The sequence below is a fragment of the Cetorhinus maximus genome, chromosome 34, assembly GCF_964194155.1.
Source record: "Cetorhinus maximus chromosome 34, sCetMax3.hap1.1, whole genome shotgun sequence".
NCBI lineage: Eukaryota > Metazoa > Chordata > Chondrichthyes > Lamniformes > Cetorhinidae > Cetorhinus > Cetorhinus maximus.
The window spans coordinates 370,160-390,529 of NC_135912.1; the positions used below are offsets into that span (position 1 = coordinate 370,160).

The 20,370-nt window shown below is 47.4% G+C and overlaps 1 protein-coding gene across 1 annotated transcript in view; it reads left to right on the forward strand.

Moving 5' to 3' along the window:
- Positions 1 to 20,370, forward strand: part of dnah2 (dynein, axonemal, heavy chain 2) — a 166,007-nt gene that overhangs the window by 57,642 nt on the left and 87,995 nt on the right. The window contains exons 27-33 of the mRNA XM_078533744.1: positions 576 to 674; positions 8,903 to 9,028; positions 12,046 to 12,156; positions 13,188 to 13,376; positions 15,288 to 15,391; positions 19,325 to 19,514; positions 19,959 to 20,139. Of these exons, the coding sequence (XP_078389870.1) occupies positions 576 to 674; positions 8,903 to 9,028; positions 12,046 to 12,156; positions 13,188 to 13,376; positions 15,288 to 15,391; positions 19,325 to 19,514; positions 19,959 to 20,139 (1,000 nt within the window). The remainder of the gene's footprint in view (positions 1 to 575; positions 675 to 8,902; positions 9,029 to 12,045; positions 12,157 to 13,187; positions 13,377 to 15,287; positions 15,392 to 19,324; positions 19,515 to 19,958; positions 20,140 to 20,370) is intronic.

The window sequence follows — 20,370 nt, forward strand, 5'->3', positions numbered from 1 at the left end:
TTGCATTTATTCCCTTTCCTTAGTTGGCAGAAGTCTTGGCTTTCCAGGTTTCTGGAACAGGGGGAAATCAGTGTGCATTAAGAGACATAGGCCACCCCTTTGCCCTTTTGTCTATGACATCTTTGGCAATCTCTTCTTTGCCTCCGCCTATCACTAGCCCTCTATCCAGCTCTACCTGTCCCACCCCCCTCAACCAGCTTATATTTCACCACATTTCTATATTTCCTTAGTTCTGATGATGAGTCATACGGACTCGAAACATTAACTGTGTTCCTCTCTGCAGATGCTATCAGACCTGCTGAGATTTTCCAGCTATTTTTGTTTTTGTTAGGCCAGACCATGTAGGGCTGAGTGCTTTGCTCCTGTGAAGGATATAAGTGAACCATTTGGATTGTAATGATGTCCTGACAGACGGCTTTAATGGCCATCCTATTTTCACCGGTCCCAGCCTGCAGATTGCTACATTGAATTTGACCTGGTGATTTCCAGACAGTGCTATAACCACACCAGCCGAGAGTACGGGTATCCATCACTGTGACAATTGACCTGACTGACGCACTAACGTGTCTCCCCAGATCGGAGCCACCAACAAGATGGAAGCTGCTGGAATGTTTGCCGCTGACGGAGAGTACGTGGAGTTCAAACATCCCACTCTGCTCGAGGGTCCTGTGGAGGTATTTTTTTTTTTTTTTTTTGTAAAAATATACTTTATTCATAAAAATCTTCAATCACATTCAAAACCATTTCAAAAACAACATTACAAGGGTACAATCCAGGTTAAACTTTTACAAAATGTATCACCAGGTGCATCAGTACAAACAATATTACAGTCCTTTACAGCCTTTCATTTTGATCTGTACAGCCCGAGGGGCTCTAAACAGTTCCCAGTCTCTCGGTGCGTTGTGGTAGAAAGGTCTTAGACAGCGACCCTTCCCCATTGCGCCTTTGCGGCAGCTGCCCCAAGCTTTAGTGCGTCCCTCAGCACGTAGTCCTGGACTTTGGATTGTGCCAGTCCGCAACAATCGGTCGGGGACAAATCTTTGTGCTGGAAGACCAACAAGTTTCGGGCAGACCAAAGCGCGTCTTTCACCGAGTTGATGATCCTCCAGCTGCAGTTGATGTTTGTCTCGGTGTGTGTCCCTGGGAACAGCCCGTAGAGCACAGAGTCCTGTGTCACAGAACTGCTCGGGATGAACCTCGACAGCAACCACTGCATCTCTCTCCAGACTTTCTTTGCAAAGGCACAATCCACAAGGAGGTGAACAACGGTCTCTTCCCCACCACAGCCACCTCGAGGGCATCGTGCGGAGGGGGTGAGACTCCTGGCGTGTAGGAAGGATCTGACGGGGAGGGCCTTTCTCACCACCAGCCAAGCTACGTCTTGGTGCTTGTTGGAAAGTTCTGGCGATGAGGCATTCTGCCAAATGACTTTGACAGTCTGCTCGGGGAACCATCCCACAGGGTCCACCCTCTCCTTATCCCTCAGGGCCTCTAGGACGTTACGTGCTGACCACTGCCTGATGGACTTGTGGTCAAAGGTGTTTTTCTGCATAAATTTTTCCACCAGGGACAGGTGGTACGGCACGGTCCAACTACTTGGAGCGTTCCGCGGCAGCGTGGCCAGACCCATCCTTCGCAACACCGGGGACAGGTAGAACCTCAGCACGTAGTGACACTTGGTGTTTGCGTACTGAGGGTCTACGCACCGCTTGATGCAGCCGCACACAAAGGTGGCCATCAGTATGAGGGCGATGTTGGGCACGTTTTTTCCCCCTTTATCTAGAGGCTTGTACATCGCGTCCCTGCAGACACGATCCATTTTCGACCTCCAGATAAAGCGGAAGATGGCTCGAGTGATCGCCATCGCGCAGGAGTGTGGAATGGGCCAGACCTGCGCCACGTACAGCAACAGCGAGAGTACCTCACACCTGATGACCAGGTTCTTACCCGCAATGGAGAGGGAGCGTCGCTCCCACATGCCCAGTTTCCTTTTCACCATAGCCACTCGCTCCTTCCAGTTTCTAACGCATGCCCCGGTCCCTCCGAACCATATCCCCAGCACCTTCAGGCCGTCAGCCCTGACAGTGAAGGGGACAAAGGATCGGTCAGCCCAGTTCCCAAAGAACATGGCCTCGCTCTTCCCACGATTTACCTTGGCTCCCGAGGCCAGTTCGAACTGGTCGCAGACGTGCATCAGTCTGCGCACCGACAGCGGATCCGAGCAGAAGACGGCGACGTCGTCCATGTACAGGGAGGCTTTTACCTGAGTGCCTCCACTGCCTGGGATCGTCACTCCTCTTATGCCCGGATCCTTCCTGATGGACTCGGCAAAGGGTTCTATGCAGCACACAAAAAGGACAGGCGAGAGAGGGCAGCCCTGCCTGACTCCAGATTTAATTGGAAAGCTATCTGTTTCCCACCCATTGATTGAGACTGCGCTACTGATGTTAGTGTAGAGCAGTTGGATCCAATTTCGAATTCCCTCCCCAAAGCCCATTTTGGAGAGCACATCCCCCATGTAGGTGTGCGATATTCTGTCAAAGGCCTTCTCCTGATCCAAGCTGATGAGGCAGGTATCCACACCCCTGTCCTGTACATAGGCAATCGTATCCCTGAGCAGCGCCAGGCTGTCAGAGATCTTCCTGCCTGGCACAGAGCAGGTCTGGTCAGGGTGAATCACCAATTCCAGAGCGGATTTGACCCGGTTGGCGATGACCTTGGACAGAATCTTATAGTCCACATTCAACAGTGAAATGGGTCGCCAATTTCTAATTTCCTCCCTTTCCCCCTTGTGCTTGTAGATGAGGGTGATGATGCCTTTCCTCATGGATTCTGACATGCTGCCGGCCAGGAGCATACTCTCGTACACTTCTAGCAGGTCTGGGCCGATCAAGTCCCACAGAGCCGAATACAACTCCGCCGGCAGGCCGTCGCTTCCGGGGGTTTTACTCTTCTCGAAGGACTCGAGGGCCTTAGTCAGTTCGTCAGGATTTAGCGGTTTGTCTAGGCTCTCCCGCGTACTGTGGTCTAGGACCTCCGTGATAGAGGACAGGAAGGACTGGGAGGCCGTGCTGTCCGTGGGCTTCACGTCATACAGTCCGGCATAAAAGGATTTGCTGATCCTCAGAATGTCGGACCGTGATGACTTTACTGAGCCGTCTTCTTCCTTCAGGCTGCTGATCACAGAGCGCTCTCTGTGTACCTTTTGGAAGAAGAAACGTGAGCACGTCTCATCCTGCTCCACGGAGCGGACTCTGGAACGGAAGATGATCTTGGAGGCCTCCGAGGCAAAGTGCGAGGCTTGCTGGCCCTTCACCTCTTGGAGCTCCTCCTTGACATCGACCCCCATCGACTGCAGCCGGAGCAGATTCTGCATCTTTTCCTGGAGTCGGGACATTTCCCTCTGTTCCTTTCTAGCTTTCTGGGTGCCTTTGAGGATGAAAAACCTCTTGATGCTTCCCTTGATCACTTCCCACCAGTGTGTCAGGGACTCAAAGAGGGGTTTCACGGTTCTCCAACCTTTGTACTCCCTCTTGAGCTCCTCAATGTTCTCTGGGGTCAGCAGTTGCACATTTAGCTTCCATGCCCCCCTGCCCACCCTCAGGTCTTCCTCCAAGTGGCAGTCCGCCAGTAGGAGGCAGTGGTCAGAGAAGAACACCGGCTTGACGTCGGTGGATCTGACTGTGAATGCACGGGACACAAACAGGAAGTCTATCCTGGAACGAATGGACCCGTCTGGCCGCGACCAGGTGTATCTACGCTGCGCTCCGTCTGCAGGGTTGCTGAAGACGTCGTGCAGCTTGGCATCCTTAACTGTTTCCATCAGGGATCTGGACGTAGCGTCCAATCTGCTTCCGGCCCTGCTGGATCGTCCAGCCGCATCGATGATGCAGTTGAAGTCCCCGCCCAGAATGACCGGCCTGGAGGTCGCCAGCAGCAGTGGGAGCTGCTGAAAAACCTCCAGCCGCTCAGCCCCTTGTGCCGGGCCGTACACGTTAATTAACCGGAGTGGAGCGTTCTTGTACATTACGTCTGCTACCAGGAGTCGCCCGCCCACCACCTCCTTGACCTCGGAGACGGTGAAGTTGCCTCCCCGCAGCAGAATACCCAGGCCGGAGGAACGAGAGTCGTTTCCGCCCGACCAGAACGATGGCCCGTGGGACCACCATCGTGACCATTGCCTGTAGGAGCTGAGGTGCGGTATCGCACACTCCTGCAGAAACAACAGGTCAGCTTTGACCTTGGCTAGGTAGTCCAAGGTCGCAACACATCGCGTAGTAGATTTAATGCTACGCACATTTATGGATACAATCTTTAAACCCATATTAAAGCATTTATTCTCCTACCAAACCCACTGTCTCTGAGAGTCCCAGACCTTTAGTCTGCTCCTTCATACCCGTAGTGAGCTCAAATTCCTTCACTTTGGATGGGCTGAGGTAGATCTCCTTGGCCGTGTTCTGCTCCGGTGGCATCTGGAGGTTCACGTAGTGAGCGGATTTTGAGATGACCTTTGCTGGAGAAGCTTCTCCAAAACTCACCCCCTCTGGGGGGTTGCTGTTCCCGGCTTCCTGGAGCTGGGGTGCGATGATTGCCTCACTGCTCCCAGATTCCAGGGGCTGTGGTGCACTGGCCTCCTCAGGTTGCAGGCCAAGTTGGGGTGCGCTGGTCTCCTTGTTGTCTCCAATTTTCTGGAGCTCGGGTGTCTCGTCCTCCAACGCCCTGGAGCTTTGCCGCCTCTTCTGTCGGTGCCGCTCTGGCACTTCCTCATCCGAAGAGCTGCTGCCCTTGTCATCCGTGTCGGATGGGAGACGCCTCTTGCCGCTTCTCTGGGAAACGCCTTTGCTTCTTCTTCGCTCCCTCTTACTTTTCTTGTTCTTCACCGTCCGCCACTCCCCCTGCTGCTTTTCCACTGCTGCCTCCTCCTCCATTGATTCACTGTCCTGAGGACTGGAAGGTTCAGGGGGTAGTGCTGTTGATTGGCTCTCTGTTGCCTCAATCTCTTTCTCCACCTTGTCTCTCTCTGTGTCCTCCTTTGTCCCGTTGAGCTCCCTGGGGGCCTTGGTGGTTGGAGTGACACGGAACATTTCTTCTGCTTCCCCGTGGTCGGCTTTGGCTGCCTGTGCGTAAGTACGGCAGCGTTTGGGGCAGGTCCTGTAGAGGTGACTTGCCTCGCCACACAGGTTGCAGCACTTGGCCTGTTTGCAGTCTTTTGTCTGGTGCCCTTCCTGTTTGCAGATCTTGCAGAGGGAGGCGCTGCAGTTGGCCGCCACATGACCAGCCTTGCCGCATGAGCGGCAATGCTTGGGTTGCCCAGCGTAGACCAGGTAGCCACGGTTTCCCCCGATTGCGAAACTGGAAGGAGGGTGGAAAATGGCTCCCTTACCATCGGTCTTTAGCGTGACCTTAAACAGGCGTTTGCCTGTCCAGATCCCCAAGTCGTCTCGAATCTCAGTGCCGCTCCCCACCTTATCGAAGTACCTGGTGAGGAAGGTGACCACATCGGCGACAGGGACGAAGGGGTTGTACACATGCACCATCACCTCACGTTCCCGTTGCAACGGCAGAGAAAAGTGCGGCTCCGCCGTCAGGATCTTCATCTCCGGCAGGTCTCTCTTCTCCTCGAACACCCTCAGGAGCCGGACGCAGTCTGCCACTTGCTTGAACGTGACGTCAAAATAACCACCTTTGCGGGAGTCGTGCAGGGTGAAGATCTCCGTAGCTTGGAAGCCGCACGCCTTCAACAGGATCCTCCTGGTGAAGAAGCCCCGATCCATAGGTGATCCTCCTTCGTCGCTGTGGTTCACCGTGACTCGGACGGTGATAGGTAACCCACGGTATGAATTTGGATTGCGATTGGTTTTCGCCCTTCCATCCCGACCTTGCCATGGCAGGACCATGGTGTCGCCCCTGCAACACTACACTTGATCTTAGCCAAGAGGCCGAGGAGGTATGGACATCTCCTGCCAGCTGCCACTGCTGGGGATTCACCTGCAGCATGGTTCCAAATTAACACCGTCAGCACAGGGGTCGGGGTCAATCTGCCGGAACCACACCAACCCGCAGCTGCTCACACATTCAGTGGATATGAGGAGTACTTCTGTCAGAGATGGAGTGACCCACATTGCAGCCCATTACATTGTGTAACTGCAGCTCCTTACTCAGATCACCCCAAAGATCCAGCCACCCCTCACTCTCCACCCCAGAAAAACGAGAGAAACACTGGCTTGGTAGGACAGAATTTGAATATTGCTGAAAAAAGAGAAATGTTGCTAAAGCTTCAAAATGGCTCATTTACATTTGTTCTCTGCAAACTAAAGGAAGGTGTTTAAGCCTTGTGCCTTTTTTGAATTACCTGGGAGCATGGGGAGCCAATAGTTCCCCACTATTTTCTCCATGGCACTGCCTCGGCCAATCAGAGTTGACTTGCCAACTAATCAGCATCCTTTTCCCCAGCAGCATAAATTGTTGTGATTGTTTGAAATTTGTGTCAGTCCTGATGAGTGCCAGACAAAAAGCTTCAGTAACATGTCTCTCTTTTCAACAAGATTCAAAAACAAGATAGATGAATGATCAGGAGAAGTTGGATATGAAGTAGGATAAAGGAGTAAGGGATCTGGGGATACCAATTAAGAAATCATTAAAAGCCATAACACAATTTAACAAGGCCACTAAAAATGCAAGCCGAGCCCTGGGGCTCATTCCGAGAGGGATAAAATTGAAAAATAGAGAGGTTATGTTAAACTTCTATCAAACCTCGGTTAGACCACACTTGGAGTAGTGTGAAAAGTTCTGATCTCGATATCTTTTATAAAATGGATAGTGAGGCACTGAGGAAGGTGCAAAAAAGATTTACAAGCATTAAACCAGAACTGAGAGCTTATAACCTATCAGGAAAAGTTGAACAGGCTGGGACTCTTCTCTCTAGAAAAGAGAATGCAGAGGGGTCACCTGATAGAGGACTTTAAAATTATGAAGGGGTTTGATAGGGTAGATGTAGAGATGATGTTTCCACTTGTGGGGGAGACTAGAACTAGAGGCCGGAAATATAAGAGAGTGACTAATAAATCCAATGGGGAATTCAGGAGAAACTTCTTTACCCAGAGGGTGGCGAGAATGTGGAACTCACTCCCACAGGGAGTGGTTGAGGTGAATTGTACAGGGGAAGCGGGATAGCCACATGAGGGAGAAAGAACTAGAAGGATTTTTTTTTTCTTTATTCGTTTTTATGGGATGTGTGCGTCACTGGCTGGGCCAGCATTTATTTCCCACTCCTAATTGCCCTTGTTCAGAGGGCATTTAGGAGTCAACCACATTGCTGTGGTTCTGGTGTCACATGTAGGCCGGACTAGTAAGGACAGCAGATTTCCTTTCCTAAAGGACATTAGTGAACCAGATGGGTTTTTACAACAATTGACAATGGTTTCATGGTCATCATTAAACTTTTAATTCCAGATCTTTTTTTATTGCCGTGGTGGGATTTGATCCCGGGTCCCCAAAGCATTACCCTGGGTCACTGGATTACCAGTCCAGTGACAATACCTCTATGCCTCCACCTCCCCTTAAATATGCTGATAGGGTGAGATGAAGAGGGAATGGGAGGAGACTCGTATGGAGCATAAACACCAACATGGAGCAGATGGGCAGGATGGGCTGTTTCTGTGTTCTAAAATCCATGTAGTTGTCTCAAACTGGTATGATCAGGCTAGAGAAGTGTTTGCAGAACTGGCTAAGACTAACTAGACCAGGAGGCAATGGGGGAACAGTAGGTGAAATTTAAGGGCAGGGAAGTACCATGATTAATAATGACATATAAAGTCAAGACATTCATAAGAAATTCCTCCCTCTCAAGACTTTCACATTAAACTGTTTAATGTCCCTTTAAATAGAGAAGAGGAGTCCATCTAAATGTATTAAAGGGGTAGAGTACTTTGGAATCACACTTGCAGGGAGTGGGTATTTGAGGTTTGGGGCTACAGTGCTGAACCCTATCTCCAGCCTGCACTCTCGATAAGTGTAGCTTCTGGCTGGGAACACAGAGCTGCTTTTCATCTCTTCATTGGGTAATATTCCTTGTGTAACTTAAGAGCCTTAGGGTGCGATTATACTTACTGTCACACAAAGCCAGCTAATGGATTTAACAGTCTATTACAGCAGGCCAACAGCCAATTGCCCATGTGTATTCTGCTGCTTGGAGCTGCTGTGTGCTTTAACCAGTTGCCTCTCATTTGGTCCCATTTACCCCACTCCCTAATGCACAGGACATTACTCAGAGTGCTGATTTTAGGACCAAGTATGACAGTGCGTTAAAGCACCCATCAGTGTTGGGCAACCTCTCAGGTCGTCACAGGGGTCCAACACAAACGGACCAGCACAACAGACGGCAAAAGCTGCAACAAAGGCTCAAATCATCTGCAATCCTTAGTGCCAGTGGATCCCACACAGGCAGAGGCACTGTCCTTTACACACCCTTGCTTTCTCTTGGGGATTTTCTCTTCCTCGCTTGAATGCGTCAGCTGCTTGTTGGGAACAGTTCTTTGGGAAGTGCGTGTCCTCCAGCACCTCACTCCATTATTCAAGGTGGTGTGCATCAACAGGCTATTCGACTGCAACAGTGTCACAGTTCATGCAGATTCTGTCCACACATGTACCCGCACCTACGCTCCTCCAGCACAGGTCCGTGGGGAGTGACCAGGTTGGTTTTACTCCTCTGGATCCACGGCAGATTGTAACCCTCCCAACATCCTGCCTTGGCAGAGATCAGTTAAATCAACACAGGCCGAAGGGGCTTTCCATGTCTCTGAGTAGCTCAGCTAATGGCGGGGAGTCTAGCTCAATGTTTGGGGTTAAATGATAGGGACCTCGCATCTCCTTGTCACTTTTATGATATGTTCTTGTCCCTCAGGCATGGCTCTGTGATGTGGAACGCACCATGCGTTTTAGTCTTAAAGACCTGCTGAAAGAGAGTCGCTTGGCCCTGAAGAAGATGCTCACCAAACGGGACAAGTGGGTGAAGGATTGGCCTGGTCAGGTTAGTAGTGGCTTTTCTGGTCTGGAAATACTGCAGAGGGCAAACCAGCCCGAGCATTAATGCAGCCCTTTACATCTCTCAGGTCTGAACTTGTGAGAACGGTTTTTCTACTGCGCTTTACCACACCTTTTTTGAAATTTTTTAATAGCTCTAGCATATTGTTAATAGCTCTGAAGTGCAATAACTCCTATTGTGCAGACAAAATGTACCAGCCATTTACGCTAAGCAAGATGGCAAAAAGCAAACAGTGAAATGAATGTCTGGTTTGTCAGTTAACAATGGCATTGGCGAAGGAAGAGTATTGGCCGGGAAAATGTCATTTCAAATTGTGTCACAAAAGCGTCAATGTCCAAAAGAGCAGGTGGACATGGCCATAGTTTAACACTGCATCTCAAGAACAGGAACTCCATTAATACCACACCCGCTCAGTAACAGACAGCAACTCCATTAATACCACACCCCCTCAGTAACAGACAGCAACTCCATTAATACCACACCCGCTCAGTAACAGACAGCAACTCCATTAATACCACACCCCCTCAGTAACAGACAGCAACTCCATTAATACCACACCCGCTCAGTAACAGACAGCAACTCCATTAATAGTACGTTCCCTCAGTAACAGACAGCAACTCCATTAATACCACACCCCCTCAGTAACAGACAGCAACTCCATTAATACCACACTCCCTCAGTAACAAACAGCAACTCCATTAATACCACACCCCCTCAGTAACAGACAGCAAAAAAAATCCATTAATACCACACCCCCTCAGTAACAGACAGCAACTCCATTAATACCACACTCCCTCAGCAACAGATAGCAACTCCATTAATACCACACCCCCACAGTAACAGACAGCAACTCCATTAATACCACACCCCCTCAGTAACAGACAGCAACTCCATTAATACCACACCCCCTCAGTAACAGACAGCAACTCCATTAATACCACATTCCCTCAGTAACAGACAGCAACTCCATTAACACCACAGCCCCTCAGTAGCAGACAGCAACTCCATTAATACCACATTCCCTCAGTAACAGACAGCAACTCCATTAATACCACACCCCTTCAGTAACAGACAGCAACTCCGTTAACACCACACCCCCTTAGTAGCAGACAGCAACTCCATTAATACCACACCCCCTCAGTAACAGACAGCAACTCCATTAATACCACACCCCCTTAGTAGCAGACAGCAACTCCATTAATACCACACCCCCTCAGTAACAGACAGCAACTCCATTAATACCACACCCCCTCAGTAACAGACAGCAACTCCATTAATACCACACCCCCTCAGTAACAGACAGCAACTCCATTAATACCACAGCCCCTCAGTAATAGACAGCAACTCCATTAATACCACACCCCCTCAGTAACAGACAGCAACTCCATTAATACCACACCCCCTCAGTAACAGACAGCAACTCCATTAATACCACACCCCCTTAGTAGCAGACAGCAACTCCATTAATACCACACCCCCTCAGTAACAGACAGCAACTCCATTAATACCACACCCCCTCAGTAACAGACAGCAACTCCATTAATACCACACCCCCTCAGTAACAGACAGCAACTCCATTAATACCACAGCCCCTCAGTAACAGACAGCAACTCCATTAATACCACACCCCCTCAGTAACAGACAGCAACTCCATTAATACCACATTCCCTCAGTAACTGACTGGAACTCCGTTAGTGCTGTACACACTCAATTCTTCATTGAGCTGCCAGCACTAATGAAAGGACCAATATCAATTTTCAGAGACTGTTCAGGACAGAATCAGATCACACTCTCACCTAGACTAATCCCACTGTAATCCTCCACTCCCACTTCTTCTAATCTTTGTTTAATATTTCATTCCTTTAAGGATCGTACTAATTACTTCCTTTTAAAGCATTCATGAACTCTTCTTCAGCAGCTGTTTGCAGCAGAGAATTTCTCATTTCAATCACTGTGTAAATAATTGTTTCTAACATTCCAGTGCTAGCTACAAAACACTCCCAGGATAGATACAGCACGGGGTTAGATACAGTGTAAAGCTCCCTCTGCACTGTCCCCATCAAACACTCCCAGGACAGGTACAGCACGGAGTTGGATACAGAATAAAGCTCCCTCTACACTGTCCCCATCAAACACTCCCAGGACAGGTACAGCACGGGGTTAGAGACAGAGTAAAGCTCCCTCTACACTGTCCCCATCAAACACTTCCAGGATAGATACAGCACGGGATTGGATACAGAATAAAGCTCCCTCTACACTGTCCCCATCAAACACTCCCAGGACAGGTACGGCACGGGGTTAGATACAGAGTAAAGCTCCTTCTACACTGTCCCCATCAAACACTCCCAGGACAGGTACGGCATGGGGTTAGATACAGAGTAAAGCTCCCTCTACACTGTCCCCATCAAACACTCCCAGGACAGGTACAGCACGGGGTTAGAGACAGAGTAAAGCTCCCTCTACACTGTTCCCATCAAACACTCCCAGGACAGGTACAACACGGGGTTAGATACAGAGTAAAGCTCCCTCTACACTGTCCCCATCAAACACCACCAGGGCAGGTACAGCACGGGGTTAGATACAGAGTAAAGCTCCCTCTACACTGTTCCCATCAAACACCACCAGGGCAGGTACAGCACGGGGTTAGATACAGAGTAAAACTTGCTGTACTGCCCCCACAATGTGCATGGCTGTGTTGTTCCTGAGAGAGATGTTAATCCCCCCTATTGGGTCTGAATCTTTCCAGCTGAAATGGCAGCGACAGCTTTGTTAAGGCATAAAATGGATCCTGGTGACAAAGCTGTTTGGCTCACTTCATTGAACATAGCCTGCCCAACGCAGCAACCATCTGCCTCTTAAATAACTCCGGGGCTTCCTTCTTGTGTCCACCACTCTTATTCCAAGAGTTCCTCACTCTGTCTGGGGAATTCCTAAATCTGTTTTCCATGATTATTCTCAATCCTTTCAGTCTACCCAACATTCAGCCCTTTATTTAATTACAGATGCTTATCACCTCAAGCCAGATTCAATGGACCACTGACGTCACCAAGGCTCTGATGTCAGCCAAAGAAGTGGGCGAGAAGAAACCGATTCGGGTTATTAAAAGGAAGCAGGTGAGTCGAGCTTGTGAGTGTCTTCACAGGAGAATGCAGTGATCTCAACTTTGGGAGCAAAAAAATATTTCATTTAGGAGGGGAAAGAACCATGTGTTGACTGTCCTAGAACACCACAAGTACCAGCATGTTTCCTTCCCAGTGGCCTTTGTTAACTGGTTCTGTGTGGATAGACTGGAGAAACGGGAGCCATTCTTCTTAAAACAGAGAAAGCTAAGAGGAGAGGTGGTAGATGTGTTTAAAGTTATGAAGGTTTTAGGTAGCTTGGATAAAGAGAAACTTCCAGTGGCTGAAGGGTCAGTAACCAGAGGGCACTGATTTAAGGTGATTGGCAACAGAGCCAAGGAATCATGAGGTAAAAAACCTCTTTAGTCAGAGAGTAGTTAGGATTTGGAATGCACTGTCTGGTTAGAATGGTGGGAACAGATTCAGCAGCAGCTTTCAAAGGGAATTGGATAAATACTCGAAGGAGGAACCAATTGAATGGATATGGGGAAAGAGCAGAGAAAGAACGAGATGTGGGAGATTGGGGCTAACTCTTTGAAAGGGCAGGCACAGCCTTGGTGGGTCGAATGGCCCCCTATGCTGTACTGCTCTATCACCCTATATAACCTAGAGGAGTTGGCCACAGGCAATCTAAGAGCAGTTGTTTTGTGAGGCACCCTTGTGACCTTGTGCAGATGTACCCCAGCAGCAGCACAAACTGGAGATGGTGGGTCATTGTGCTGCTAGCTGTTCTTGACCGCCATTGGTCTTAACCCCATCCCTCACCCTCATTCATCATCTTGGTTCCCTGCATTGTTTTAGAAAACATTAAACCTCAGCACTCTGCTCTGCTGCAGCAGAAATTGTTTTGAGACTTCACTCATAACTGTTCTTTATAACCCAGAGGGATGTATGCTGGATGCACTATGGCTTTAATGATGACAGTGGGAGGGAGAGAGAGAGAGAGAAAGAAGTACCCTTGTTAGCATTAAGATTCAATGAGTGTTCGACACATTCAGCACCCCTAAACTCAATGCCCCATGCAGGTGAGCATGCTGCGCAAGTATTCTGAAGCCATCCGTGGAAACCTCACTAAGATCATGCGTCTGAAGATCGTGGCTTTGGTAACAGTGGAAGTCCACGCAAGGGATGTCATCGAAAAATTGTACAAGCTCGGCTGTATGGACGTGACTGCGTTTGATTGGCTCAGCCAGCTCCGCCTCTACTGGGACAAGGTATATGGGCATTTGTACAAATGCCGTACAAAACAAACCTGCCTCCACCTCCATCTCAATTTTATTAAAAATCTGTCCTCCTCTTCTCTATCAATGATTTCCACTTTTTTCATTCATTTCCTGGGTGTGGCTGGCCAACACTTATTCCCCATCCCTAATAGCCCTTAAGTGAGTGGCTTGCTAGACCATTTCAGAGGGCAGTTAAAAGTCAACCACATTGCTGTGAGAAATAAAAACAGAAAATGCTGGAAATACCTAACAGGTTTGGCAGTATCTGGGGAGAGAGAAACAAAGTTAACGTTTCAGGTCAAGGACCTTTAATCAGAACTGAAGGTCCTTGACCTGAAACTCTGTTTTTCTCTCTCCACAGATGCTGCCTGACCTGTTGAGCTTTTCCATTTTTTTGTCTTTATTTCAGATTTCCTGAATCCGCGGTATTCTGCTCCTCACATTTCTGTGGGTCTGGGGTCACAGACGGTTTTAACCAGGTTCGGACCGGGGTTATGAGTGAACCAGATGTTTTTTTTTTAACGACAGCCCAGTAGTTATATGGCTACCATTACTGAGAGGAGTTTTTTTTTTTATTAACTGAATTTAAATGCCCCAGATATTGTGGTGGGATTTGAACTTGTGTTTGGGACATCAGCCCAGGCCTCTAGATTATTGACCGCTGTGCTACAGTTCCCTGTTTTGAAGGGTACAGTTCCATTGGCTCTGACTGCCCACCAAGTTTCACACGAGTGGAGTAGCAGAGGTAGAACTGCCGAGACTGTCAGTGAGGCTCTGTGACCTTGGGTCATCACAGACAAACCTAACCCACTGACTTTAACAGGAGTCCCTCGGTGGCATGATGGCTGGATTCAGCTGACTCCCCGCAAGGGAAAGGTTGAAGCTCCAACTTTTACTGCCCTGCGTGACTCGGCTGACCACTGCTTTGCAGGGGAGCCCGCACATAGGTTTTTATTAAGAATCTACCGCCGAGAGCCATGGCTCGAGCGCAGGAGGGTAGAAGCAGTGAATCCAGAAATAGTGGTTAGGTGAGGCCAAGCATTGAACCAACCCACTGTTTAATTATGAAATGATTAAAGCTCTATTGGATGGTGTAGTAAAGACTTAGATGATCAGATTAGTCCAATGAAGGAGGTTACACTTGTCCTGTTGGAATGATAACTTGCATTTATATAGCACGTATAATATAATAACACAGCCCAAGTTGCTTGAAAATTGACACTGAACTGCATAAGGAAATATGAGCAGGTGACCAAAAGCTTGGGTAGAGGTGGGTTTTACTGCGTGTCTGAGAGGGAAAAAGTGAGATGGAGTGGTTCAGAGAGAGGGGAATTCCAGAGCCTGGGGCCCAGGCAGCTGAAGGTACGTCCGCCAATGAAGCATTAGAACTTCATCTATGAAAGCCTGTGGAGGTTGGCCTGTCCTGATGGCTCAGTGCTGATATAGACCAGACAGGCCCTGATATCCATCCCAGGTCTGTGCTGAGTAAGTTCAACTGAGCCAGGCTGCCAGTAAAGGCATTAACCTTGGAGCAAGCATTCCTGGCCTAACAAGAGGGTCAAGGCTCATAGCCCTGGCTCACTGCCACTGCTGGGAAATGCACCTAAGTGTCAGCTGAGGTCAGGGTCAGGAGCGGCCATGATGCCTAGTAAAGTTGAATAGACGAATAGATTAAGAGGAATAACCACTCAGGTAACCACCAGCGACACTGTAGGGATAATGTCATCAGCATGAGAAAATGCCTTCGGGGCAGAGGGGCAAGAAGGTGCAGCATTATATGATCTTATGGTAATAACAGAATGAGCCGTTGACCTGCTGCACCTGTAGATTTATTAGATTGACTGGTGGAGAATGGATGTGCTGTATAATTTTTGAGGGTCTGCTCTGTTTTCCTCTCTGCAGGATGTAGATGACTGTATCATTCGACAAACTAACACCCATTTCCAGTATGGCTACGAGTATCTGGGGAACTCTGGGCGACTGGTGATCACTCCACTCACAGACAGGTAGGTCTCAGCACTCCCCTTTCACTGAGGGTGGGGTTGCACAGTGTTGAAGGAGGCAGTGAGGGAGGGGGAGGGGGTGTGTAGGGGGGGCAGGGGCGGTGGTGCAGTTTATCACTGCCTATTCCTGACCTGACAGAACATTGGTGACAGGAGACAGTGCACCTAATGAGAAAGTTGGTGTGTCTATAAAACAGCGGCATATGAATTAGGAGCAGGAGTAGGCCATTTGGCTCCTCAGGTCTGCTCCACCATTTAATAAGATCATGGCTGATCTGATTGTGGCCTCAACTCCACTTTGCCGCCTACCCCCGATACCTTTGACTCTCTTATTCGTCAAAAATTTATCTCCTTCTGCCTTAAAAATATTCAATGACCCTGGCTCCACTACTCCCAGGTGAAAGGAATTTCAAAAACTCACAACCCTCTGAGAGAAAAAAAATTCTCCTCCTCTTCGTCTTAAATGGGCAACCCCTTACTTTTAAACTATGCCCCCTAATTCTGGCACCTCCCACGAGGGGAAACATCCTCCCAGCACCCAACCTGTCAACTCCCCTCAGGAACTTATATGTTTCAATAAGATCTCCTCTCATTCTTCTAAACTCCAGTGGATACAGGCCCAGCCTGTCCAACCTTTCCTCATAGGATAACCTCCCATCCCAGGTATCAATCAAGTGAACCTTTTATCAACTGCCTCTAACACATTTATATCCTTTTTTTAAATAGGGAGACCACAATACTTTGATTATTTGATTGGAAACAATCTGCAAGGGTACTGGGAAAAGGCAGGACAATGGCACTAGGTCATAATGTTCGTTTAGAGAGCTGGTGCAGACACGATGGGCTGAATGGCCTCCTTCTGTGCCATTAAAATTCTGTGATACTCTAGATGTGGTCTCACCAATCCCCTATACAACTGCAGCAAAACATCCTTACTTTTATATTCCATTTCCCTGGCAATAAATGGCAACATTCCATTTGCATTCCTAATTACTTGCTGTACCTGCAGACTAACTTTTTGTGATTCATGTACCAGGACACCCAGATCCATCTGTACCTCAGAGTTCTACAACCTCTCTCCATTTACATAATATACCACTTTTCTATTCTTCCTGCCAAAGTGGATAAGTTCACATTTTCCCACATTTTACTCGATTTGCCAATTTTTTGCCACTCACTTGACCTCTCTATACCCCTTTGCAGACTCCTTATGTCGTCTTGACAACTTATTTTCCTATCTATTTGTGACATCAGCAAATTTAACAACCGTACATTCGATCCCTTCATCCAAGTCATTGCTAGAAATTGTAAAATATAAATAGTTGAGGTCCCCCAGCACTGATCCCCATGGCAACTCCACTTGGCACATTTTGCCAAACTGAAAATGAGCCGTTTGTGCCTACTCTCTGTTTTCTGTTAGCTAACCAATTCTCTATCCGTTCTAATATGCTGCCCTTAATGCCATGAGCTCTTATGTCAAATGCCTTTTGGAAATCTAGGTATAGCACATCCACAGTTTTATCCATGTTGTTTGTTACTTCCTCAAAGAGCTCCAATAGATTAGTTAAACAGGATTTCCTTTTCATAAAACCATGTTGACTCTGCCTGATTACGTTGAGATTTTCTCAGTGCCCCACTATAACCTCCTCAATAATACATTCCAGCATTTTCCCAATGACATGTTAAGCTAACTGGCCTGTCGTTTCCTGCTTTCTGTCTCCCTCCTTTCTTGAATAGAGGAGTCACGTTCAATTTGATGGGACCTTTCCAGAATCTAGGGAATTTTGGAAAATTAAAACCAATGCATCTACTTTTTCAGCAGCCACTTCACCAGACCCTGGGATGAAGCCCATCGGGACTTGGGGCCTTGTCAGCTTTTAGTTCTAATAAGTTTTTCAGTATCCTTTCCCTGGTGATTGTAATTGTTTTAAGTTCCTCTTTCCCTTTCACCTCCTGATTCACAATTATTTTTTGGGATGTTATCTGTAACCTCTACAGCGAAGAGAGACGCAAAATATCTGTTCAATTCATCCATTATCTCCTTATTTTCCATTATTAATTCCCCAGACTCACTCTCTATAGGACCAACGCTCACTTTACTTACTCTTTTCCTTTTTAAATACCTGTAGAAACTATTACTATCTGTTTTTATATTTCTAGCTAGCTTTCTCTCGTACACTAATTTCTCCCTCCTTGTTAACCTTTTAGTCATTCTTTGCTGTTCTTTAAATTCTGCCCAATCTCCTGACCTGCCACTCATCTTTGCAGAATTATATGCTTTTTCTTTCAATTTGATAGTACCTTTAACTTCCTAAGTTAGCCACAGATGGAGCGTCCTTCCCTTAAAGCCTTTCTTTCTCACTGGAATGTATCTTTTCTGAGTATTCTGAAATATCCCCTGAAATCTCTGCCACTGCATCGCTACTGACCTATCCCTTAATGGAATTTGCCAGTTTACTTTGGCCAGCTCTGCCTTCATGCCCTCATTTAAGTTTAAAACTCTAGTCTTAGATTCACCCTTCGCTCCCTTAAACTGAATGTGAAATTCGATCATATTATCATCACTGCAACCTAGGGGCGCCTTCACTAGGAGGTCATTAATTAATCCTGTCTCATTGCACATTACCAGATCTAGTATAGCCTGCTCTCTGGTTGACTGTAGAACGTGCTGCTCCAAAGAAACTGCCCCAACCACACACTATAAATTCATCATCTTGGCTACCTTTGATTCGTCCAATCTACAAGTAGATGAAAGTCACCCTGTATCACTGTATCTTTCCCACAAACCCCCATTATTTCATCCTGCATACCCTGTCCTGCAGCATGATTACTGTTAGGGGGGCTATAAACCACTTCCACAATTTCATTATCTTTACTATTTTTCATCTGTACCCAAACTGATTCTACATCTTGATCTGCAGAACTAAGATCATCTCTCCCTATTGTACCAATGTCATCCTTAATTAACAGAGCTTCCCCTCCACCTTTTCCTGGCTTCCTGCCCTTCCCAAATGTCATATAGCCTTGAATATTCAGGTCCCAGGCTTTATCATCTTGCAGCCATGTCCCTGTAATGGGTATCAGATTATAACATACTTCTTACTATTTGAGCTGTCAATTCATCCGCTTTGTTGTGAATGCTGGGTACATTCAGATACAGAGCCTTTAGTTCTGTCTTTTTACTATTTTTGTAACCTCTAGTCTTATCTGCTGGCACACTCTTAGGTTTGTACACTCTGTCCCTTCGTGCCACACTCTGATCATCATTTCCCTTATTGGCACCATCGGCTAGTGGAGAAGAGTGCAGCCTACTGTTAATTCAAAATTCCTTTCAAATTATCTGTTAATTTTTTTTTTCACACTGAATTCAGCCTTTATTGTTAATTACAGTGCTTAAGTCAAATTATTGGATAATATAACTTTTTATTGAAAAAAATCAAATGAATCATCAGGAATAGACTGTAATTATCACTTTGCTGGGTGAGTTATTATTTTCGTCAAGGTGAGAGATATTCACACTATGTAATAATGTCTCCTTATTGTCTTGTCAAAAGCTCCCGTAGCAAGTATACCACAGTGGGAAAATGCAGCCCGTTTCAAAGCAATTCCCTGCTGTCAGTGGATTTTTCTGTGTCAGCTTCATGACCCACACCCCCCACAGCTGGTGCCCCAGTGCACCCATACTGGTGTAGACACCTGAATACTTTATATTGCATGATGTATAACTTCCTCTGAGGTCAGTCTCTCCAACGACGAGCACAGTGCAAGTCCTGCTCTGCCACAGTTATGGTAGCAGCGCAGGACCATTGATCTTTGGCCCTCTTCTGTCCAATGCCCGCGGGCAATACGGATGAGAGCTGGAGATCATTAAAAGTCCGACCCCCACAGGGAATCTCTCTCTTCACATCACAAACTCCCTTGGTTTCTCCTTTTCAGGTGTTACATGACATTGACGACAGCTCTCCACTTGCACCGAGGTGGATCTCCCAAAGGACCAGCGGGTACAGGAAAGACCGAGTCTGTGAAAGATCTGGGAAAAGCCCTGGGAATGTATGTGATAGTGGTGAACTGCTCAGAAGGCTTGGACTACAAATCCATGGGTCGAATGTACTCTGGTTTGGCACAGGTGAAAAGAGAGTCTCACAAGTACCATTGAACATTGATTTGCTGTTGTATGTCAGGGAGTTTAATTCCTTTCGGGTAAAAAAAACTCAGGGGGTGCTGCACTGTCAGGAGATTAGTACTGAGGGAGTGCTGCGCTGTTGGAGGGAGCGCTGCATTTTGAAGTGCTATCATAAACTAAAACTGGTAAATTTTCAGAAATTGGCTGCTGTGTTTTCTACATTGTAACAGTGACTGCACTTCAAATGTATTTTGTTGGCTGTAAAGCGCTTTGGCGTGTCCTGAGATGTTGAAAATATAAATCTTTCTTTTAAATCAGAGAAAATGTTAGTGCACAAAGTGATATTTCAGGCCCCTTATCATCCTTTATTGTATCACACACATTGTTTTAGGTAGTACTGAATTAGAGTTCAATGTTTCTGATGCAAGCCTGTGTGTATTTGTGCAGACTGGAGCTTGGGGTTGCTTTGATGAATTTAACCGCATCAACATTGAGGTGTTGTCTGTGGTGGCCCAGCAAATCCTCTCCATCCTGTCTGCTCTTTCTGCCAACCTGACCCGCTTTGTCTTTGAGGGCCGTGAGATTAACCTGGTCTGGTCGTGTGGCATCTTTATCACCATGAACCCAGGTGAGACTGTCCGAGTTACAGGGATGGGTATGTTAGGGCTAAGAAATGTTTTGTTCTCACAATGGTTCTGCCTTCATCATATTATAAAAAAGGGTAGAGAGCTCTCCTGATCACTGTAGTGCAGTACTAAACTCGGTTTCATTCTGCTGAACCAGCGACAGGTGTTGATTGCATTAGAACCAGCCCCAGCAACCCCATACTCGTGAGAGAAAATTCATCCAGTGGCCCTGC